The sequence below is a fragment of the Parasteatoda tepidariorum genome, chromosome 3, assembly GCF_043381705.1.
Source record: "Parasteatoda tepidariorum isolate YZ-2023 chromosome 3, CAS_Ptep_4.0, whole genome shotgun sequence".
In the NCBI taxonomy this organism is placed as follows: Eukaryota; Metazoa; Arthropoda; class Arachnida; order Araneae; family Theridiidae; genus Parasteatoda; species Parasteatoda tepidariorum.
In genome coordinates this window covers 27,521,217-27,546,641 of record NC_092206.1, presented here as the reverse complement: position 1 = coordinate 27,546,641, position 25,425 = coordinate 27,521,217, and the positions used below count along the sequence as shown (strand labels likewise).

At 26.3% G+C, this 25,425-nt stretch overlaps 2 protein-coding genes across 5 annotated transcripts in view; one reads left to right on the top strand and one right to left on the bottom strand.

The window, feature by feature from the left end:
• LOC107443903 (lethal(2) giant larvae protein homolog 1) overlaps positions 1-2,963 on the top strand; it is a 32,465-nt gene extending 29,502 nt beyond the window's left edge. For 2 of the 4 annotated variants that reach the window (XM_043041781.2, XM_071178420.1), the window contains exon 26: positions 1,174-1,411. In XM_043041781.2, the coding sequence (XP_042897715.1) occupies positions 1,174-1,275 (102 nt within the window). In that variant the 3' untranslated portion in view covers positions 1,276-1,411. Of the gene's footprint in view, positions 1-1,173 lie in introns of all 4 variants that reach the window. The other 2 variants (XM_071178421.1, XM_071178422.1) reach the window with 2 other exon arrangements.
• A 5,315-nt stretch (positions 2,964-8,278) lies between these two features.
• On the bottom strand, positions 8,279-25,305 carry LOC107443895 (L-gulonolactone oxidase). Its single transcript, XM_016057909.2, has 12 exons — positions 25,119-25,305; positions 23,995-24,096; positions 20,795-20,920; positions 20,605-20,699; positions 19,244-19,334; positions 16,774-16,959; positions 15,010-15,117; positions 13,739-13,833; positions 12,648-12,797; positions 10,148-10,312; positions 9,370-9,460; positions 8,279-8,537 (listed from the first exon to the last, which is right to left on the bottom strand). Exons 1-12 carry the CDS (start codon positions 25,197-25,199, stop codon positions 8,397-8,399), a joined length of 1,431 nt encoding a protein of 476 aa, XP_015913395.1. The 5' UTR covers positions 25,200-25,305; the 3' UTR covers positions 8,279-8,396.
• Between the last annotated feature and the right edge of the window lie 120 nt (positions 25,306-25,425).

The window sequence follows — 25,425 nt, the reverse complement described above, 5'->3', positions numbered from 1 at the left end:
ATATTTTTATGATGCAGGGAGGGTAATAATTCAAGTTGCACTATTCTGATCTACATATTCTGTTCTGGTAAACAGATGTCTATGAAATTTGATATACATGCTAATAGTAAAGTAAGAAATCCTGCATTGTAAACAAAACCAAACAACAAACAGACAAAATAATAAATTAAGCATTGTATACAATGCTGAATGAAAATAACAACTAAGCAAAGTATGATATATGAGTATTTTTTACTTTGAATTATGGTTTATTAGTATTAGTATCTGCAAGGGCATATAGGCTAATGCCCACTATTCTCTACTCTGTTTTTTTTTCTCCAGGTAAAAAGCCGTGCTTGTCATCACATATCCCCGCTAATTAAAAAATGTAAAATTAAAGTTTCATTATAAATGGTTTTATTGAATAAAGAAAATTTTATTTTTCTTTGTTTTTTAACTCACTAATATTTGTTTAAAAAAAGAAAGCTAGAAAAAAAATCACTTTTTCTGTGATTCTCATATTTCATACTTTGACTAAAGAGCAATTAACATTGTATACAATTCCATAGTAAAGTATACAATAATTCTCATAATTTACCTAAAACTGCTTGGCATTGTATGTAGTAATTAAATTCCATCATTGATAGTGGCATAATAACAATAAGAAAAGAAATCTGATTTAGAAAAAAAAAATTGTTCAAATTTTGACCATCAGGTGTATAGAGGTGTACGAGGAACAAAAAACATAAAATAGAAATGTAAAATTATGCTTGCAACAAATACATTTTTAAAGCATATTCAATAAATAGCAGAGATGGATACCATCTATTGGTCGAAAAATGGAATTAATTTTTTTTCCTACAGTTTCTTTTCCTTGTAGTCCTTATATTGTATATAGCAATTTCATTTACAGTTCTCTGTCTAAACAGTATGGGCTCTACGTTGGTCTTAACATGATAACTTTAATTATAACTACTCTGTATATCTACACAATTTTGCTATACATTTGATTTTAGCATTATGCTAACTGATTGAAACAGTTGAATGATTGTTTAATTCAAATTAATATACAAAAACTTTATTTTTAGTCTTGTGTAAAGGCATATTCATAAACTTTTAATGCAATAATTAAAAAAAAAAAAAAAACTCTGTGATATGCAATGTTTTTTAATTTCTTTCCATTTGACTTCCTAGTTGCAAAGGGCACCATTAGCCATTATTGAAGAACTCAATTCATCTGATGAATCTCACTTAAATCTAAGCAGTAATCCACCTAGAAATTCATGTGGTTCATAGCAGGCAATTAGAGTGCTTTTGAATACTCAAAACATTTATAATGAATCTAGATCTGAGAAGTATCACACTTTTTTCAATATTTGAATCTCTTGTTTATCATTACTTTTGTAAAGATATATAGTATACGATTATATTTTTCGTTTCTATAATTTAAAATTTATTTATTTTCGTGAATATTGTTTCTTTTTGTATGTTTTGATAATTTTTATTATGTTATTTGTCCTTCTTCGAAACCTATTTTAAACATGTTTTTATTTTGTATGCTTATTTTTTAAATTAAGCCTATTTATTTGCTGTTTTACATACAAAAATATTAACAGGTATTGTATTTCTTTCCTTTTCCTCTTTAAGAGATATCTGTGTTGGAGGTAAATGACATGTCCATTTTTTTACAAAATTGTAGTTTTATTTCTTTTTCTCGAAGTAATTTTTCTTGTTTTGCTAAACCCAAAAAGTGTTTCTTTTCCTAAGTCTAAAAACTACATATTTAGTCAGTTAGAAAAGGTATTAATAGTGCAATTAAACTTGTGAAAGAATCATATAATGGGTTTCCTTGAAAAACTTACTAATTGTGACGTAGTGTCTGATGCCTTCAATACACAGGTAGAGACTTAATTCATCATAACAGTAATTTTCAAAACTTATAATACTAAAATCAAAGATACTGTTATGTCATTGCTAATTTAATTAATATGTTATTTACTATAATGATTTGAATTAAAGATTATTTGAAAATTGTTACCAAAGAAAATAATTAGCTAGACAGTACAGTACATTAATTATTAACTATCTCTTTATTAAGTAATCATTACTTATGGTTCTGCCAATATAAAGGAGAAACTTATTTTGTAAACCTTTGATTCAAGGTAATAAATTAGTACAAAATAATTTAGAAATCACTTTTTTTAATAATATAAATTTAGCCCCTCAAAATGTATATATTTTTTTGTTTGATCTTATGATCTTGGTTTTTCTTCCAAATATAACCCAAACAGAAGCTAACTTAGGATGCCTTATCCAAAATGAGAATTAGGAAATATACCATTCATCACAAAAGTTTGGGAATCATTGTACAACACTGGGGATAAACAAAGAGTCGAAATTTCTAAGTTTTATTTTCTAGGTATTGATGGCAATCACGAGATGAACCCCTGTCGTCACTGACAGTAGTGTTACAGATATCTCATCTCATGATAGCTAGACAATACATCAAATATTATTTATCTCTGTATTAAGTAAGCATAACTTATGGTTCTGTTCATGTAAAGGAGGCGAAACTAATTTTGTAAATCTTTGTTTTGAAGTAATAATTTTGTAAGGCATTAGCATCTATTTAATTCATAGGAAGAACTTTACAACATTATGACAGGAATAGTTAGTTATGTTATGCTTAAGTTCTTACATTTTTTTTAATACAATGCCTGCATATAACCAGACATCTAAGATTGTTATTTATGTATAGTTTTTGATATTGAATTTAAAATATAAAAGCGGTATGTGAAAATGTTTGCAATATTTAGTTCACTGCAAATAATTTTTGTTACCTTATTGTTGTGTAACATGTTTATTTTTAAATATTTGTTCTGTAAATAAGATGTATATGCTTGTGTTTAAACCCTAATATGGGTTAAGTGTGTTTAATATGTTTATTATCTTCTTGTCTGATTTAACAAAGATTTTTAAAACAATTACATAAATGTTTGTTAGGTTTTAAATGTTTAAATCCAATACTTTATAAAAGCAAATATATAAAGTGCAGAATGTTTTATGGAAACAAAATGTAAATTTTCTGTTTTCAAAACTAATTCTCACTTTTATTTGAAGTCTCTTTTTATGCCAATTACAAGCCAATGTGGGTGAAACTTAACTCAGTTGTTTAATTTTTAGGCTTTCATAGTTTATATTATGTGTCTAAAAATAAAGGCAATTATTTGTCTTTTAAGCTAAATTACTCTTAATTTCGAACCGATTTTGTATGATTTCCTTGTTTATTGTTATGAGGAAAAATGAAAGTCTAACATATAACATGTTTGAACACATAATATGCATGAAAGTCTAAAATATAAATATGTTTTGTCTAAACATATATTTTTATTATTTAAAAAAAAAGCTTTGTAGTTGTTATAGCATTTTACATTGTAAATACCTTCAGTTACTACAAAGGTAACACAGTTAGTATATAAAAAGTTGTCCTTCAAGGGGAAAAATATAAATGCTAAGTAGGTCAAATTGTTTCAAAGCTTAATTTAACATTTATCCATCTAGCACTATCCACAATGTCAGTTGACTAAGTGATGATATTCAATAATTTACTGCAATATACAAATGGCGAATTTTTGCCCTGTAGATGGATATGCATTAATTACTCTTAACTGACAATTTTAAACTGGAACATTCTGGCTTATTTTCAATACTGATTTATATTAACTACACTGTGCAATTGATCATAGAGTTTGGAATGATTTTATTTGTATGTATAATACGAAAGAAATATTCTGTCGATTCATGATTAAGAAACTTCAAAGGAAAGTTTGACTGACCTCAAGAATTGGGCATGCTTTTGTTTGGACAGTTTTATGGCATATAAATATCTTATTATTTGAATTCAGTAAATTTTGTTTGATGAACAAAGTGTAAAGAAATGCACAATAAAAATATCCTAATAGCAAAAAATTAAAATTTATTTTATTTAAAAATTAAATATAACTAAAAGTTAAATAATAATTAACTGAATTTTTTATTAAAAAATATTTTATTGCATTTATGAATTAACTTTCTTCTAAACTACATAATTTTAAGTAAAAATCGAATTTTCTGCCATTATATAAAACTCTGGTCTCATGAGATTAAGTAATGAAATATACTTGGAATCTCTTTAAAGTTAAAGTATGAATGTATTGATAGTCCGCGTGATCCAGAACTATTGTTCAAGTAACATGAATATATGATCAAAAACACAATGAAGGCTTAATAATTAAATTAAAACTGCTTTCTTGTGATCAATGTATTGTCATTCGAGTTATGCATCACTGCTTAAAAGTGGAACTTCAAATGTTTTGAAACAGTCTTAAATTTTATAAACTTGTTAATGAATAATAAATTATCATTATTTGTAACCTGTCCAGCTTTCTTAAGTCTCTTGATTTATAAACGCTTAGCACATCAGCACTGCTTATATTTTGCTAATCGTATTTCTGACCTAGCCGTAAATTTTTGAATATTAGTTCTGAATCACCCTGTGTGCTTGGATAGATCTTTTGAAAACAATATCGAAAGCCTGTTTCTATATTTCTCTAAATTATTTAGTTATAAAACACCTATGCAATCAAATAAAAAGATTTTTCCTCCTGAACATTCTTTATGTTGTAAATTAGTGTCAAATAATATCACTTTAGTTTATCAAAATTCGTGCTTTAACAAAAATCTATAATTTAACAAATACATTCTGCAATAAACAATGAGTGAAATATATTTAGAAATGCTCAGATGTGTAATATCAGTATTCTCATTTGAAACAAAACATTTTGTTGAACTTATTGTATTTTCTAGTTTGTTATTATTGATTTTACATAAATAAGGAATATGGTCTGATATAAAAAAATCTCTATACTAAATTATATACCTCTATACTAAATTATATGCTTACTATACTAAATCATATATTCGAAGGTAACGAATATTATTTATTAGTTACAGAATGACTTATCTCTTTTGTTAAAACCAGAGGTGGCTTGTGTACAGATTATAAATAAGTATGCAAATACTATCCTGAAACTAAACTAAAGAGACAAAGAAAATTTTCTCATTTTCTACAAGAATGAATTTGAGAATCCATGTTGTATTTTGGAGGAATGCATGTGCGAAATAGAAGTTTAAGCAAAAAAGTTGTGCTATTACCTAACAAGGTTTGCCAATTTTAGATCACCCCATTGTTTTTGAGACTTAAAGGGTCAGAAAGTTTCTGAAGCAGCAATGGAAAAAACAGAGACCCATGCAAGTGAAAAAAAAGAAGCAGGGGTCTGTCCAGACATTTTGTATAAGGTCCTGTTTTTGTAAAATTGAGAAAAAATTACTCATAATTTGTGAATATAAAATAATGGGTAAGTCACATTCTTTCAATCAGGATTTTGCTTTTGTGCAAATAGGGTCCAGTTATTGCAAAAAAACTTTTTCAAGGAGTTTTTAAATTGTAAATAGATAAAAAATTGTGCTCAACACTGTAAAATTATAATTAAAAAAATTAAATTTTTAAAAATAAACAGCAATTGCTGCTACTAAATTAGAGATGCAACATAGAAATATTTGGAATTTAGCCTATAATGTAGGATGTAGAATGTAGAATGTAGAATGTAGAATATTCATTTCGGACGAATAAAGGAAGAAGCGTCTGCTGAAGACAAAACTTAGTTCATACATCTGTCCTTCTCCCCCCCCCCTCAGGAAGGGTTTATTCAATTAACAAAACAATAATGAAGATAAACAAATTTGTGAAGGGTCGATATTTTGTGAAAGGTCCGTTATCAGACCCAAATTTCTTCTAAACAGAGCCCTGAGAAGAAACAATAGGCAACACATTTGTAGGATGGTGAAGTGTGCTAGTTATGACTCATAAAATGTTTCTTCATAAAGAATGTAAGATTTTAAAATTGCCTTTTTTATTTTTTAACATAACTGTAAAAAAGTTGCAAAATTCTATTCCTTAGAAATTTGATAATTTAAGTTTAAAATCTGCCAAGAATTTAGACGCAGTAATTGATATATTTTTTTTTTGGATTTCATTTTATTAGTTTTTTAAATTTTAATGATTTTATTCTGTAAATTTTAAAAATGTTATGTAATCCCCATTCTTCTTTATCGTTCATAGATTATCTATACGTAGAAGTTTAATGAATTAAATTGATAGAGACATCACTTTCTTATGAGTTTTTCTTAGATTTTGATGATGGAACATCATACCTTTCCTTTGTTGATCCCGCTCAGTACCTGGTTGACCACACCACCTAGATGATTTTTGAACTTACTATTTCACTATACAGAGATCAAAAGATAGATATTTGCTAAGTTTGAAAAGGTTCTTAAGTATATATCAGTTATTTATAACCGGTGTTGAACAGCCAACCTCATTCTGAGTTTACGATTACTAATGTTCAACTCCGTAGTCTTGTAATTTTTAACCTAATACAGAAGACACGGAAATTCCTGGATCAAGCAATAAGGACAATCAACTTGGGACTTTTTGACAAAACTATCCAGCATTTGCATTACAGAAAGAGGAAAACCACCCATGGATAGCTTGATAGAAAGAGGATTTCAATCCGTGATCCATAGTGGCTCTCCTAAGCATATTCTATAAATTTTTATAGGGATATAATTAAACATTTAATTAACTTGATCCTGACAAAATTGTCATCAGTTACCTCTGGTTTACTTGGATACTTGGTTTAGCTGATTTTAAAAAATCATCAAACGGCTATAACTATAATACTTTTTTTAAGGGTTAAACTTCAGTCAAGGAGGCTTATTACAGTTTTTCACTTAGTGAGTACATTTAACTAAGTTAAAAGTTTATTATCAGAAATTTTTTTGGATTAATAGATATTTCATTGAATGATAAATATAGTACAACATTGATGTGCTATATTTTTCATACATTAATGATATTATATTACATCTATTAGTGGTCTAACCGATTTAATAAAGAAATTAATTTGCATATTTTCTCTAGTTTAACTCAAATTGCCTAACATGTGATATTTTTCTCTTAGTCTAGTGATTTGCAGTTAATATATGTTTAACATTAAATACTGCAAAAATATACATTTTATGAATTTATTATTATTTTAAATGTATAAGATAATGTGCTAGAATGTTACAATATCCAAGAATAATTTTTTTAAATATTTATTATCAAACTAGGATAAATTTTATGTATTCATATTTATGGTCTACTTTTTTTTAAACCAGTATCCTATTTACCTTTAAGTTGAAAGCTAGAGACTTTTTTTTTAGCAGTTGACAAAATGCAAGTTTTTAATTTTATTAGTAATGATATTCTTTAGAAGTCATAGATTTATGTATAATGCTCAAATATTGTTTTTATTCATTAAAATTGTATAAGACTGATTTTTTTCCTTTTTATTTTTCTAAATTTTATTAGCTTTTTAATTCTAATAATTTGTTCACTATTTTTAAAATGATTTTATTTCATTGTATATATAGTTTTTTCCCCCCATTTTGTTAAGGCAAATGGTACATATATATATATTTCCATATGTTTTCATTAAAATAAATTTTCATTGAGAAAATTTTGCTTTCTTACTACACAATACATTTACATCTATGTGATAAAAACAATTTCAAACTTTATTATTGTCTTGTGTTCTTTTAATAATACTAATAAGCAGAGACAGAAAGCTAATTTGTGGTAAAATGCACATATATATCACAAGTTTTGTATAAATTGTAATATTTCTCGTATTTGATGAAAAAAACTTACAATGACTGAACTTGTTTTTCCAAAAATTTAATAAGAAATAATAAAACTCAAATCCTTAAATATAGCATTTGAGCCGCAATGGATATGCGTTTAAGGTACTGAACTATAATTTTGAAGAACTGCGATCCCCAGAGGCGGTTTGAGGCCTGCTCTGCTTGTCTGGTAAATAAAAGTGGCCTGTGTGTAGTGCTGTCCACATTGCCATAATTGCGTTCTTGGTCACAAAATTGTGGAACTTTATCCATGACTCACAATGGGCTGTTGCGAGAATACTTTAGTTTAAATACAGTATTTTCCATTGATGAAAATGCACAATCCACATTAAAAATGATTTTCTCCTGGGATAAGTCAAAACTCGCATTCTATTTTAAATTGACACATTAGCATGGATAGCGTTGAGCTTTTTACAAGCAATACTCACCTTCAAATATTTGAAACTCAACGTCTTTTTCAAGGCTCACCCTCCAGTTTTTAGACTTGAATTGTATAATAATGAAATGAAAAGCGTTTTTAAATAGAAACAATAGTCTAATTTATTAAATTTCTTCAATTTGTGTAATGAAAATTAACTTATGACTAATTTACAGTTTATGAAATTTAATTACAATAAAAATTAGTGTCCTAATCATAGTCTACTATGAGAAAAAATCCTTGCCATGTAAGAATTAAAAAACATATTTGTTGGATCCAACTTTTGTCGTATTGAGCACCATTTTCCAAAGTAGGGATACATCAGTCTAAATTTATCAGCTGTCACTGAATGTGCCTAATGAAATAGAGAAATATAAAGCAATAAGTAAAAGAAAGACACAAAAATAGGTCGATTGTTCTCAATTTACTACATCTGTATGATAATGGTATGATTTTCTACTGGTTTAAAATTGAAATTTCAAATCTGTGTAAGTATAAGTTCTAACCCTAAATTACAGTGCGCTAGAACAAGTAAAACATAAATTAAAAATAAGCAGGCACAACTTTTTGTGTGTATTGGTATATATATATATTCACATTTTGCGATAATCTATTTTTTTTCTACATAGAAAAATATTCAGAAATATATTAGAGTTATTTAAGCTTAAATAAAAATTACGCTTACATGAATTGAAATAATTTTTTTATGCTGAGATCAAGCTGTAATAACCCAATCACAAATTTTCAGAGGATATTACTTTATTTTTTATAACGCATTTTTAATTATAAGAAGGTTATTTTAAGACTTAAGAAAACATTTCCCTTAAAATTTGTTATTTTGGCGAATTTCTAAAGCACGTTAAAGAATGAAAAATCCAAATCATTCTGTAAAGAGATAAATTTTTAATAATAAAACAACACTCACTTATTAGATAATTAACTATGTAATATTTGTTAGCTTTTATGTCAAAAAAAAAGCTCAACTTTTTTTAAAATTTTACATAAAAATTCTCATTCTTAATACAATAAAAATGACTGATTTTTATATAGAATTAGTTGGAAAAAACATTTTTATTCTATCTTTCTAAACAATCAAATTAAACAAAAAATAGATTTCAAACAACTTCCCATTATACTTAATTAAAATACTAAAAATTTTAAATTATGAAATAAATTGTAACACTTACCTTAGCCCAATGAGGCCTGCCATCAGCTTCCATCATTATCTTTTCATATGCTGCCCAATATTTTTCATAAGGTACATCTTTCCCATATGGCCTAATGTAAGTAAATACAAAAACACGTTTTAATATTAACAAGTATTAATAACAAGCATTTTCAATTAAGAACATTTTTATGATGCCAAAATAGGTATTAAATATTTCTTATCATTTAAAAAATTAATTTAATCCTTTTCTCTATAAATGAATAATAATTAATATCTTCTATTCAAAAACCTTCACAACTATGTGGAAATGAAATCCTATAAAGAGATTCCTTAACATCTAATACATAAAAATAAATATTCGCGAACTGTGATAGGTTTACAGCAATGTTTCGTTTCATCATTAATATCCCACCATTATTAGCAAATATTTTTTTCTTTATTATAGCAAATTTATTACAACTTGTTGTTTCTTGAAGTTTTTTGAATATCTTTTTGTAACATTAAATAGAAAAGTGCTGCATAGGCATTTGGGGTTTATTATAACAATTATAATTAAAATATTGTGCAAGAAACTTTAAAAATAATGCTACTAAAAAAGATGGGGTTGACCAGATTAAGGAAATAATAAAAATATAATTAAATACTTTTACTTAGATTAAAATATTTTGGTAATTGACTAGACAAAAAAAAAAAAAAATAATCGAGGATATATTTATATCCTCGATTTTTTTGTGTGTATATATATAAACACATACATGCAGAAATGTTTCCTTGATAAAAAGTAAACAAAAACTAACCTGTACATTAAAATATTAATATAACATGTATTTCTTCCATGAGCTGGACTAAGGAAAATGTTGTCTGCTTTGCAAAATCTAACTTCTATTGGGAAATGAACATATACTTCTGGGGTAGTCTCAATCCACTCTCTAAGTTCCCATAGAACAGCGCCAGTTTTTTCACTGAAATTATTTAATACAAATTTATGGTTATTAAATAAGCTTGAAAGGAATTATTAAGTATAATTCCAGATGTAATGAAAGTAAATTAACATAAAACTAAGATCAAAAATGTTTTGTAGAATTTTACACAGGGTTGGGGTTTTGGACAGGACACATGGGTTTTACAGTCTTAAACTGCCCTAAAACGACTAAAACTGTCTTAAAGTGTCCAAAACCTTAAACATTGGTAAAAGGTCAAAATTCTATATGTGTAACCATTGTACACATAATAATTACATAGATTAATAAATATTTGATACTTTTTATAAAATTTGCTTTAACTTATTAATAGAAAATAATATAACAGGAAAAAGATTTATAACTTTTGAAGCTCCACATTTCATTGAACAACAAAAAACTGGAATAAATATGCTTTTAATACTGATAAATTATTTTTTTGGATAAGGATAAATAATGCAAGGTTAAAAATAATAATAAACTTTTTTAATAAGACAAAAACTTGTCTTCATTTTGTTTCTTGTTCAAAAATTAACCTTATATTTTTCACAATATTTTTATTTAAAATTGTGACATATATTGAATAAAAGTGTTTTGGACAGTTTAAAACAGTTTTGGACAGGACGGTTTGAACCATGGATTAATCCATTATGACCTAAACCTTGCCAACTCTGATTTTACATAAATGTATATTAAGATGATTCTAGTCATAATTCCTGAAGATTAGTAGCATTATTTTGAGTATTATTGAATATTTAATTTCATGTTCCAAAACAGTGCTCCAGAGCAATGTTCGTCAACCTTTTTATCACCACGGACCTGTCAACGTTTGATAATTTTACCGTGGTTCGCTTGGGGGGACGACGACGTTGATTGTTTACATTTTAGATTATTTTGATTTATTAATTTTAATTTAATTGTATTTAAACATGCCTTCCAAATAAAATACAGTTACACCAAAAAATAAATATAAAATGATTTAACATTTTAGCTTACTAGAACGTTAAATCAGCGAGAACCCTGAGCTTGTTTCTTTGCAATGAGACGGTTCCATCTGGGGGTAATCGGAGACAATGATACATTCCAAATCTTAAAAAATTTATGTCACTATCTTCGGAGGCCCCTTTTTTTTTTAAATAAATAAAATTTTAATGGAACACAGATATTTTCAATTTAGGGTATAAACCTAGGAATTTAAATTCAGTTTCAATGAAATGGGAGGCCCAGTACCATTTGATCCATGGACATTGGGGAACATTGCTCCAGAGCATGCATGCAAGAAGTTGACATTACAAGACTACATTTTTGAGATTTTTAAAAATTATTATGGGGCAAAAAGAAATGCTTTTAATTTATATTGTTAAGCTGAGATCAAATTTTGTAGGTTTTATATATTTATATTCTAAACAATTGAGACATAATTATAATTGATTTTTTTTTTAAATTTTGAATTTGAGGGAGAATAATTTAACAAACTAAAAAATAATCTACAAATAATTTGAAACTTAAATTTGATTTATATAAAGATTTATGGAATTATATTGAAGAAATAATTTTTTAAGCACACACAAAAACTATTCTGTTCTGACAATTGTATGAATTAAAGCTACAGGACAATATTGAGCAACATTAGGATTATATATTAAAAATTATGTTTAATTTCAATATCCTATGAGTAATAAACACTGTAATCAATTTATACAGTGTCCTAAATTTGAATGACAAAATTTTAAAAATTAACAAAAATGTGTTTAATGTTTTGAAAAAAATTGCAGAAAATTCATGCAACTGGATACATATTTCCTTCAAGAATTTCTGGTTTTTCTCAATTTTTTTTTAAGTAGATGGTGTTGCAGATAGTAAGCATGAAAGTTTAAAAAAATGAATTGAAAATTCACGCAATATTTTTTTTTAATGAATGAAGAGTAATTGCATTGCAATATTTTCAAAACCACCATCACGATCATTCACATGTATTAATGTAGCATGATGTGATGTATTAAATTCTTTTTCTGAAAATATAAATTTTTGTTCTTATATTTTTTTCTCTTGTAAAATTATGATTAGGATTTCAATAATTTATCTTAAATTTACATGTCCACTATCTGCAGCATCATCTGTTAAAAAGATTTTGAACTAAAACGAAAAATTTTGGGAGGAAAAGGTTATGCATTTTCACATGAATTTAGTGTAAAATTTATTTTTCAAACTTTTAACTGTTTTTCTGAAGTAAATTTTTGTCTTATTAGAACACCCTGAATGACATAGTTAATATAATATAAGAAATAATTGATTTGAATATTTCCAGTGGAAGGAATGAGAAACAAAATATACTTACATAGGAATAGCCCATTCATTAACATACTGCTTAAAGAGACATTCAAAGTTGAACACATTATAACTTCTATCAATTTTTCTAGTGTAAACAGAGAAAACTGTGTAGTAAAAGAATCTATTTATGTATGGTACTATATGAGGCATAAACGTGCTGGAAAAAAATGTTAGCGAATTAAGAATTTTGTATTAAAAATCATGTGTTTATATAAATATTAGTTTCTTATAAAAGAAGTTTTGTATTAATACATTAGAATGATTTAGAAACAATGATTCAGTGTATAATCAGTAATATGCACTGATGCATTTCATCAAGGACAAGCTTATTCCACTATTTCATAAGAAAATTTTCTACTTCAAAATTTAAGATATTTTAAAAGACAGCTGTCAAAGATTTCAGATGTTTTACCACAGTTTCTCAAACCTTTTCTGTTACGTTGCCTCTCCGAAATTAGAATCTCAATAAGGCGCATTATACTTGGTCACACTATATTTAGCAAATCGAACAACAAATTTTTTGATGGCGCTATAAACTGTATCTAGTAAATGAACAACAAAATCGCACACATAATATGATTGGAAGGCATCATAGACCCAAAAGCATAGGTAATATATATTTTTTTTGTCACATTGAAGAAAATTTATTATATTAAAAGATATTCAGTAATATTTTGTTGTAAAAGTTTAGCAATACTTTCTTAACTCTATTTACTATTTAAAACTAATAACTGAGTATCTGCAACACATAAACAATGATACTAAAAATTAAATCGTTCTTCAATACATAACAATCAAATGTTAAGAATTAAGGATTGTAAAATAAATTATTTAGTATACTGGATTAATGAAAAAGAAACTAAAAACACTAGGTTTTATTACGTCAGTCAAATGATAGAAATACTTTAATTCAAGAAATGATTAAAATTGCTTAAACTATGATATGTGTGATATATTAACTAAATTTCATTTAAATATTTTAAGTATCCTTGTATTTCTTTGATAGATGATTTTGAGAACTAAAAAAATCATTAATATTTAACACATGAAAACGCATAAAAAGATAAAGTTTAAGTTGCATTTATATTTGCTACTTACCTTATATAATAACAAAATTCTAAAAGGTGATAACCAACACCATAATCAAATATCATATTCCATATCTTGCTTATCCATGTTACTTTCAAGGCTGGCTAAAATTAAAATTTAATCATATGATTTATATTCTAGAAATTAAGTTGCATTATGTATAAAAATAACAATTTAAACAAGAAATACTAAATGTTAACTTTAAGTTGCAGAATCTCAATTGCAGTGATATGCCAATACTAGCAATAAATGTGTCTGCTATTTAATGTGATCCCAACTATACCTGATGGTTTTAATTTCGATAAACAGTTGAATTCATTAACAGGATATTTACTATATTTAACTTGTTGATCAACAATTTCTTAGATTTTCATGGCATTAGGAGTTTGAAAATGTAATCAAATTTATTAAAGCAAATTTACAGGAATTTATAAAATTTAAATTTGGAATCTTGATTGAGAAAGCGAAACTAATTTAAATATAATGTAATGAAGTTAGTTGCACAAATAAAAGATACCATTATTAACATTTTAGACATTGAACTGAACAAAGTAAGCACTCTTATTTTTGTTATTACCCCAACCCTTAACCAAATACAATCACTAACTTGATCTCCATAGAATGGAGTGAGTTTTATTTTCCAAAGACACAAAGGAAAAAAAAAAGGCATTTTCTTGTCCTTTTTTAGACTGTTTTTCAGAGAATCTAAAGATAAGTAAATTTTAATGAAGAAAACAAAAAAAGACAAGGAAAAACAAGATATGCATGGTATTTAATTTATCTGGTCCCGGACAGTCCGATTAACTGACCTCAGCATAAAGGGCTCTCCACTGCTTTATTATTTTTAGGAGAACCTATATAAGGTTTACCAGTATCTGCATTAATTCATAAAGAAATGTGATAAATATTTATTTTTGGCATAAGCATGAACAAAATATTTATTTCATTCATAAATACATCCAAAAACTAGTAACATTTATAAGAGCATTTTATTTACTTGAAAATAAAGATTTTAAAGAAAATTCAATTATAGATTTAAAAAATATAACATATATAAAAATATACAAAATTAAGGAATGATGAATCTAATAAAAAAAAAAACTTATCAAAGTAGAAAAACTACAGAACATGATGTATGGAAGTATCTTTTCTTCCACCGTACTTGAACAAGAAAATTAAAAAAATTAAAAGATATTAAGATTGAAAAGGATTTCAAGGCAGTGATTTCTCTATCAATATAAATCACTATCAATATTAGAACAAATCTAAAATGGACTTACTAATTCTGTACGAGTTGCATGAGACATGACAACACTATCTGTGTATGGAAACCACATAAATCGGCAATGATCGGAACCATTGAGATGTACCTCTAGGTTTTCAATAACCTGCAAAAATAACCATTTAACTAAAAATTAACATATAAAATTCACGGCACTATATTATGAGGTGCAAATATTTACTTCCAGGTCCAATTTAATTACTCTTAAAAATATAATGAGAATTACACATCCATTCAATATGTTTCCAAGTAACCACCAACGTCTGTAATGTACTTCTATTATTAGATGTATAAGCTTCAGAAATAACCATTTTAATGCTCTTCAATCCCGATGTTGGGATTTTCTTGATGACTTCAACATCCTTAAATCTTGCTCTTTTAGCATATTTTTTAGTTTTGTAGGTTGTTATGATGAATAATTCTCTTAAAGATTTTTTGTTTCTTTAACTAAATAATTTACTAAAAGAAAAAGTTATACAGATGTCAAAGGCATGAAGGATGTCAGAAATTATGAGTATTTCAAAAAAGGACTTCAGGACTTCTGAAATTTTTGTATCAAAGTAGCGAAGAATTATGAGTGTTACGACAAATGGATTTCTTTCAAACATATTAAACAGGTATGCAATATTTTTAGGTGTATTTGGATCAGTCTTGGAAATTATTAGCCACACTTTGTAATAAAAAATCATATATGAAAACAAATTTTTATGAAAAAGTATTACTTAAAAATAAATTTCTAGAATTATTCAATTCTTGGTTCGATAATAAGGCACACTGCTGTTTATTACTCTTTGCTATCCCAGCTATGGAAAATAAGCACAAATGTAGCAGAGGAAAAGTGTTTGGCATACTTGATCACATTGAATTCATTTATGCTTTTCATTTTTAAATTTGAAAAAATAAATAAAAGTAATATATAAATGCTTTAAACGTAAAAATATGCATACTTAAAACAACAACTTTTCTTTTACTATTTAAAGTTTATGCTTCAAATATTTATATTAATACTGTTTAAATACTTAAACTGTTAACAACTTATTGAGTGGAAGAAAAAAAATTAAGGAATATTAATCAATCCCTATGTAAAAAAATATTTTATGAATCAAGATAATTCTAAAAAATTCAACTTAACAAATAAAAAACATCAAACACTGAAGGAAATCATAAAAACCTTTTTTGTAGAAAATAAAATGCTATTCATTATCAATTTATGTGTGTTTATTGTTGTTACACAATTGATGGCTGTAATAAAAATAAATATACATTTTAGATGATCAAATTAAATAGTATGTTTGATTTCGATAAAATATGATACAATTGTAATTATGAAATATTCATATTTGCATCAAATTCTTACTTATTTTATTTTATATTTTCCTTGGATTTTTATTGGTTCATAATTCTCTACTGATTTTTTTTTCTTTTTGCAAGAGCTAATAAGCTTATAAACTTGTTAGCACTTAAATTATTTTATACTAACTTGGATCAAGATTAAAATTACTGAAAATAATTAAGTAAAAACATAAATAAGAATGCAACAAGAAGTGTTATAAACGACTTTTAGACAGATAGATTTTTTTAAAAGTGCAACATTATTTTCTTCGTATAAAATATACTCAAATAGAATTTGTTCAAAACATCTTATATTTTTCGAATAATAAATATTAATTACAATTTATGTAATTAAACAGTATTTTGAAACAAATTGCGAGTTGATTTAAGCAATTAAACTCTACAGTTAAAAGATTAATATTCAACATACATCTTTTAAACTTAGACCATATTGCCTCATTTGTAAATTAAAAGCTTCTTCACATTGTATAGTGACAGTCAAAATAATTCCTAGTGACCCAAGACTGCACAGAGCTGCCTGAAAAATATCTCCATCTCTTACACTTGAATATGTGTTTACAGAACCATCTGCCAGCATCATTTCCAATTCTGTGACCTGTTAATCATAACAACAGTAAAACAATATATATATATANATAATAATAATAATAATAATAGTGTAATATAAGTTTTACAAACTGTACATAAGCTACAAGTACATAAAAACACAAAAACAACAAGAAAAAATTTTAAACAAAAGGAGAGAAATTATCAAAAATTATAAAATTTAGCAAAGGAAAAAGCAGAGCTATCCATCATCAGCTACACCATTATATTCGAAAAATAGTGCATTCTTATATGGTATTAACATCGAAGAAATAAAATTTATCAATATAGCGTGAGGAGTACCAAGAATATAAATAAATAAAAAAATAGAGAGACTAATTCTTATTGAGAATTTCATCAAGTAAAAATATTCTAAAAGTTCAAAGAAAAAATACAAAATAAAACAAAATTTTTGCAGATACATAATTGTGTAAGATGACGACGAGATTACATCGCTTCATCGTAAAAAATTTTCTAATTTGAAATTTTTTTTTCTTTAATTTTTTTTTTGTTGTTTCCTTCCTTGTTTTCTTTGTGTTTTTATCTTATATATCTATACGCCAACCAAAACACTTTTAAAACACATTAATAATCTTAAAATCATTTAACAACAGTACTACAACTGAAATGCACTTCACACTAAAATGGTTAATATTATTATTTAATCATAATTAATCACTGGATAAATGAAATCATTGGCATTTTTATTTAAGCTTAAAATTGTAATGAGTTCTAAAGATAAAAAGCCAATTTGTCAATTAGATCTTAAATAAAAATAATAAATATAAATCAGAAAATACTAAAAAAATAAATAAATTTTTATTTAACTATGTGTTTCTATTAACATAAACACGTAGGTAATTAAAAAACATAACATAATAACGAGCTAAATGGATATAATTGAAGCATATTTATTAATAGAAAAATAGCAATCAATGTACATACAACTAATCCTAAATTATAATTTAAGAGTTTCGCTAAATTTGAATCTATATTTAGACTTTTTTTCTATTTTGAGCATTAATCTCTTATAAATTGACATATTTTAAAGATAAACCTTCACTGTCACTTAAATCAGACTTTAATGATACTAATTATGAAAAAAAAATTGCAAACTCAAAAATACATGTATCAGGAACACTATGAAATTATTTTTGACATATATGAAAGATTTTTTTAAAAAAAAAATCAAGTGTTTTTAATCAGTTCTTATGAAAAAATAAATAATTAAAATCACGATAACCCTAGATCAATTATAACCAAGTTTGATAGTTAAACCAGAATGTACTGTAAAAGTTTGTTGCAGTAATGACTCCTTTTTGGATTTTCTTTTCAATTTAAAAGTAAAAGGAAAACCCTCAGTGAAATAAAAGAACAATTACAGCCCAAGCAGGATCTGGAAACAAGCTAAAGTGTGAATCTTTCTTTAATTAAATTCGTTAAAATATTTTGAATAATTATTATTTAAGACAAAAAATAAACATAATGGTAATAAGTATTATTCTTTTAATTATAAATAAAAGAAAAATATAGATATTGAGTAAAAATTTGCATTTTTAGTTAGGGAGAACATAAAATCTTCCTACAGATTCTAGGCTGAATAGAGATGTAACCTGGCTTTGTGTAAAGATTTTTAACATATCACAGGTTCAGAACTATATTGTATATTATGTCCCATTTTTAAATACAGTACAGAACCCGTTATCCGGAAATCAGAAAACCGGAACGAAATTCGATAAATTTTCCCTCCATTAAAAAAAAATTTTTTTTTTCCTCATAAGATTTTAGGATTTTTCTTTCTTTTTTGAAAGATGTTTACCTTACCATCATTTTGGAAATAATCATTAGTGTATTACTTCATCGTTTTTTTTTCTTTTTAAGATTATTTCCAACTATTTTTTTTTTTAGCTGGGTTCAACAATAAAAAAAAACGGCTTTTTGTATCGATTCAGAAAACCGGAAAAATAAGTTATCCGGAATAGCGATGGTCCCGATCGTTCCGAATAATCGGTTCCCTACTGTAATTCCCTATGGGTTATCTATTTAGTTCACTGTTATTTGTAGCAGCATTTATATTATGACAGAAAGACTAAATATAACATGTCATAAAGAAGAACGACCATATTTCTATAAAAAGTGTAGTTAGTGCATTAAGGATGTGTTGGAAGATCTCATACATAATTAAACTGATAAATAAAATAAAGAACCATTCATTTTTTAAAAAAATTATAAATAAAGAAGACCATTATCGAATAATAAACATTACATTGCAAGTGAACACATAGAATACTTACATAAGATGATATGGTACCATATTCTAAACCAGTCCCATGAGTGGCAACACACATTGCACCAGCAAGTGTTATGTCAGATACAGAGCCAAGTCTATAGAGATGAATAAAAACAGAGTAAATAAAATATTATGTACAAAAGGAAAAGTGTATAGTAATTTTTAAGAGAATTTAATTAATGGCAACAAAATAAGAAATTAAAATAATCCCACATGAGCACCATTTTAAAATGTGAATTCGCAGAGAAATTAACATAAATGACTGCTTCAGCAAAAAAAAAAAAAACTATATACTGCAACAATTATGTTGTAGTTCATTTACATCGCACTAGAGCTGCACAATGGGCTATTGGCGACGGTCTGGGAAACATCCCTTAGGGCTGCAAACAATTTAAGATGGAGATGTATTAAACTGAAAGTATATCAATTCTAATTCATAAAAATTATTAAAAATTGTTCAAGAAGCTATTATTTTTTGTGATTGTATTCTTCTTTAATAATAATAAATAAAATAAAAAATTTAAAATTTAAAATCCCATTTTTTGTAAACAATTTTAAAATATACATATAAGAAAATAATATAGGAAGTACAATATAATTAATAGAACATATGAATGAATTTTATGCATGAACTCCATTAAACATCTTTTAAAAAAAGTTTCACAGAAGACAGAGAATTATATAAGTTCATAATTCTCAAAAGGAAATACCAAATTGATGAAATCAAAAAATCAAATTTTCAGTCATAACATTTTGGGACCTTTGCTTTAACTGCAAAAGTGTAGATAACATGGTTCAGTTTTGTATACTCTGTTTGGAATTATAAAAAGAAATCATATATAAAATCACTACATTCTATTTATTCAATTCTTGAAAAAAATATAAGTAATAATTAAATTATTTTTAGTTTTTTAATAACAAAGAACATGCTGATATATAAAGATTTTGGATTATCTATTTTATTTTTCAATGTCTACAAAAAATTCTCAACATGTTATCCTTTTTAAAATCTTTAAGCTAGGATCACCCCTGGATATGAAATAAAATGAAAAATTTTGAATTTTAGTAACATTTCTTATTTCTGACAGCAACAGGACAAGTTAAGATTGAAACAAGGGTCAAACAAGTAATCAAAACAGAAGTTTAAAAACAAAATATTAAAAGGAAAATAAGAAGATTTTTACATTGACAATACTAATTAATCTTTTGTAATGAATATTTACAAATAAAAATATATCATACAGAAAATATTGAGATAAAAAGTGAAACACAAATACAATTCGTATTGTACATCTTATCGATAATTTTTTATTAATAAATTTTGTTAAGTTAAAAAATCTATAAGAAAGCAAGATTTATACTTACACTGACAATGCAAGATTATTCGAATAAAGAGTTTTATTCAAATCTCTCAAAAGGATTCCAGCTTCAACTTTAACTCTTTTACTGTTTTTATCAATCTTAAATAATAATAATAATTATTATTATATTAATGCAATGTTAGTATTAAAAATAGAAAAAGTAAAATATAGAAACATCAATCAAATACTATTACCTCTAAAACTTTATTCATGTGTTGCAAACTTATCATAATTCCATTGGTAAAAGCTATGTCTGAAGGAGAATGTCGACAACCAACAACTTTTACTCGTTTTTCTTCTTGCTTAGCTACGTCCAAAATCTAAAAATACAGTATTAAAGAAAATATATCTGAACTTGTAAGTTTAATAAGTATTTTTAATGCATCTCTACCAGGACTATAGAATAAATTATATCAGAGTTATTGTTTTACAAGCTGAAACTATAGCTGAAAAAGAAATGAGAGACTATAGCTGAAAATGAAAAAAAAAAAAAAAAATTATAGATNAAAAAAAAAAAAAAAGCCGATAGTCTACATCCCGCTTTGTTATGTGGTTAGAATTCGAGCTTGATTCAGTGTTCTCCCTAAGTGTTTTTAGAAGGGTGGCCTGCTCTGTTTGCCCTTTCATCCCAATAAATGCGCCCTTTTTACTTTTTTTAATAAATATAAGCCCTCACCCCTTAAAAACACTGCTTATTTATTTATATTCCATTTTGGAAAACAACTAATTCACTGTTTAAATAATAATTACACATTGGTAAAATTATCTGTGTTCATAGGTTTAATTATGATTTCTCATAATTTTCAGTTTAAATATAAAAAAAGCTTTCAAGTTGTTTATCAATTAATAAAATTTTTTTTTCAGTTTACTTTTTTTTTTTTTTTTTTTTTTTTTATTNTAAAAAAAATAAATAAATAAATAAAAAACACAGGGATTGTCTTTTAGCATGCCTTTAATTATTTTTAGTAACTACAAATTTTTCTCTTATTTTGTTAATGAGAGAATTACTTTTTGAAATATGCAAATAAAATAGTATAAGAGAGTAATTTAAAAATTGTTGAGGATAAAATTCAGGTATTACATAATATTACACATTTTGATAAATTTTTACTATGTTAAGTGATATATAGCCTTTTCAAAACTNTAATTTCTTTTTGAAATAAGTAATTTAAAAATTGTTGAGGATAAAATTCAGGTATTACATAATATTACACATTTTGATAAATTTTTACTATGTTAAGTGATATATAGCCTTTTCAAAACTCAAAGTGCCTTTTTCTGAAACTAAGCACCCTGCCCTTTTTTTATTCCAGGGAGAACTCTGCCTGATTGAAGGTTTGTTTCTTATGTAGTTCCAATTTATTTTCTAACAATTGTACCTGTTAAATGTGATCTTTATTTGGAAAATATGGTATTAAAACCCTTAAAAAACTCAGTTTTACATGTACTCTAATTCATGGTTTTGTTGAATTAAATATAAATTTATTTATTTTATCAACTTTTTAATTATGCTTGAATAATTATGGCTCATATAATCATCAGATTTTAAACAGGAGTTTGAGACACAAGTAATATTCAAGTAGATAATATTTTAAAAAACAGAGCAAAACAAAAATTGTTTTTAATTTTGACTTAACTTAAACAATACTGATTGTAATTATGTCTTCAATTTAAAAAAAAAATACATATAAAGCTTAAAATAAAACGCAAATAAATAAATATTATAAAATAGAAATTTTCAGAAGCCAAGAATTAAAGCAAACCAGCAAAATCCCTCTTTCCACTAATATCTAGAAAAAGGATGCCCAAAAAATGAAATAAAAACTTTATACACACATATATATATATATATATATATATATATATACACACTGAGTGGCCAAATTATTATGACCACCCCTTCAGTCGTCTGCTTCCATACCCTATACGGCACAATGTGCGTCGAACAGAACGTTCACAGTTGCTCCTTGATTAAGATCACTTGCAATTCGTCGCAATGTTGCTCTCCTATTGCGCTGCACAACCCTGGCCAGCCTTCTCTCTGATCGAGCATTCAGTACCCTGTGATGACCACAAGTCTGACCTTGAGATCCGGTTTTTTGCTTGATTGTCCATTCTTTGTACACATTAACAACTGCTGTTCTAGAACACTTCACAAGTGCAGCCGTTTTGCTGATGCTCGTTCCGACACATCTCGCACCCACAATCATTCCCCGTTGAAATTCAGTTAAATCACTTTTCTTTCCCATATCTGAGCAAGCAACACAGTATAACTGATGACTCACTTGTCCAGCATTCCCGTGTTATGGTTATCTTGCCCTCTAGCGGCAACACTGTGATGCAATAACTCATTTGCATAAAACTCTGAGGTGGTCATAATAATTTGGCCACTCAGTGTGTGTGTGTATATATATATATATAGAATGCATATAGAATTAAAAAGTAACTGAAAAGGATTGATTTTTAAAGTTTATTAATTGAAATTTATTTAAAAGTTAATAAATTTTTCATTTAAGAAATGTCCTGAATTTGCAGCATAGAGCTAAGTTAGTATTATCTGTTATATTACATTAAAGATTAGTTTAAAACTAATTGCAGAATTTAGTAGTCTAATAGCTGAACTGGGTTAAAATATAAAACCAAACTTAAACATCAATATAGCAGAGTAGATTGATCAGATGATGCAAACTAAATGCGCTGCAAAAAAAAAAAAAACAACAACAGATGAACGGTCATCGTCCAAAAAAGATAGGATATACTTTGTGATATGTAGATTTAAACAAAAGAATAAAAGATAATAAAGCACAAATGAAAGTTCAAAAAAATACATACGTTTTGGTTTAATAAACAAGAACCTTCCTTAGTGTCTTTACTCCAAACTTTTGTTAGAATTCTAATAATTTAGTTAATGAACTTTATAATACCTCACCATTTCCCAATATTTGTAAGTCTAATCTAATTTAATCTGTTGTAGCCTGGGATCGCACCAAATCCCCTCACACACATTTCTCAGATCTCCTTTTTTTTTATGCTACTCAAACTTGTTCCTGTGCCCCTAGAGGTTAAAGCACTTTGTTAACGAGTTTGTTCCTTTAATTCTCTATCATTGGTTTAGTATTTAGACACTGATTTGAACTGAAACTATAGTATGTCCATTTCTTTTCATTTGTGATTCACGTTTTTTTGGTTTTAGAACAATCATGGGTTGGGGTTTCTTGAGTCTTGGAGCAAGAGCAAGTATTGACACAAAATATGTTATTCTCTGAAGCTATGTATTGTTATTTGAATAAGAGCTATAATTTTATAAAAAGAAAAACAGAAAAGATCCCGACCAAGCAATTACAATATTTAATTAATCAAAGATACGATAGCTTTAAAAATTTTATGTACCAACCTGAGATATTTCTTCTGCTGTTTTTGGAGCAAAGAAAAGGTCTGGTCTACATTCATATGTTTCAGCCCAATTTTTTACATGAATATTTTGAATTCCGGTCTTCTGTAAAACGAAAGCAACATAAAAAGTACAGAAACATGTCTATTTAATTGTAAAGAATAACATTCTTTAGTAAAAATTAAGAATGCCGAAGCATTGCATTGGTGGATCATATAAAAAAAACCGGCATTTTTGTTTGAAAAAAGTAGAATCTCTTTAAAAAGTGAGTGTCTGTTCAATTGTAGAGATTTATTGTAACTTATGTGGATTCCTGCGATTTCTAATGACTAGTATGAGTAACTCATTTTATTTTTTAAATTTTTTTCTCTTAATATTAGCTGAAATTAAAGGGCATGTAGTGTGAAAAAATTGAATTACTCAAAATAATGTTTTAAAATAATTATTAAATTAATTTCTCAAGAGGGTGTATGTTGCATAAATAATAGGTTAGATATTAAATAATCTGTTATAAAATATTGTTAAGTAAAAAAAAATGCATCTCTGTTTCGGAATTTTTATCCTAACTACAGCAAAGGCCAAGTGTCTCCAACCTCTTGGTTCAAAGTTCACTTTTTGATTTTAAAATTTACTTTTCAAAAAAGTTTTGAAATTACTTTCTAATCAGTGAAATGATTTATAAAATTTCCTTCCCCTTAAGTTTTCAAATTAAGATTTTTTAATGAAAAAATTTATATATAAAAGAGCAGTTTAATTGTTTTAGAGTTTAGCTAGAATAACAAGGCTTCAAATGAGAAAAAAAAAATCAAGTAATATCGTTTAAAGGGATATAAATTCAATATAATAGTAACTGAAATTATAACATACATTAAAGAGATATGACAATTGTATAATAGAAATACAAACTTGAATGTTATATAATAGCATAGATTATGAATTTGTTAATACAATGACATAACTAAGAAGTAATTTCTGTAGATAGATTTAGATTTTAAGGTTCAATTTTAAGAATTCTATTAATTTACGACAAAAATAAAGTTCAAATACCAAAATTAAAAAAAAAAAAAGAAATTGTGAATTCAACTCAAAACTTATTAATGAAATGCGCCGTATTTGCAATGACATACCATAATATTTGAAGACTTAGATGAATAAACTATATTCAAAGAGGAGGGACGATCTGATTGCATTGTATAAGATGCGGCCATTTTTAATAAATTACCGGGAATTAACAAAATTCTTTAAGCAAACACCCACGGTTTTTCGGTTTGTTATGGTTATGAATGATTGAGGGATTGATTACAATCAATTATATTTCTGATACTTATTAGTTACTTGTTTCTGCTTTTGTAAAGTTCTATGATTCACATTTATTTAAAATAAGGCGTATTTTCACTATAAGAAATTTTCGCGCGAATTTGGGTTTCCAATTAT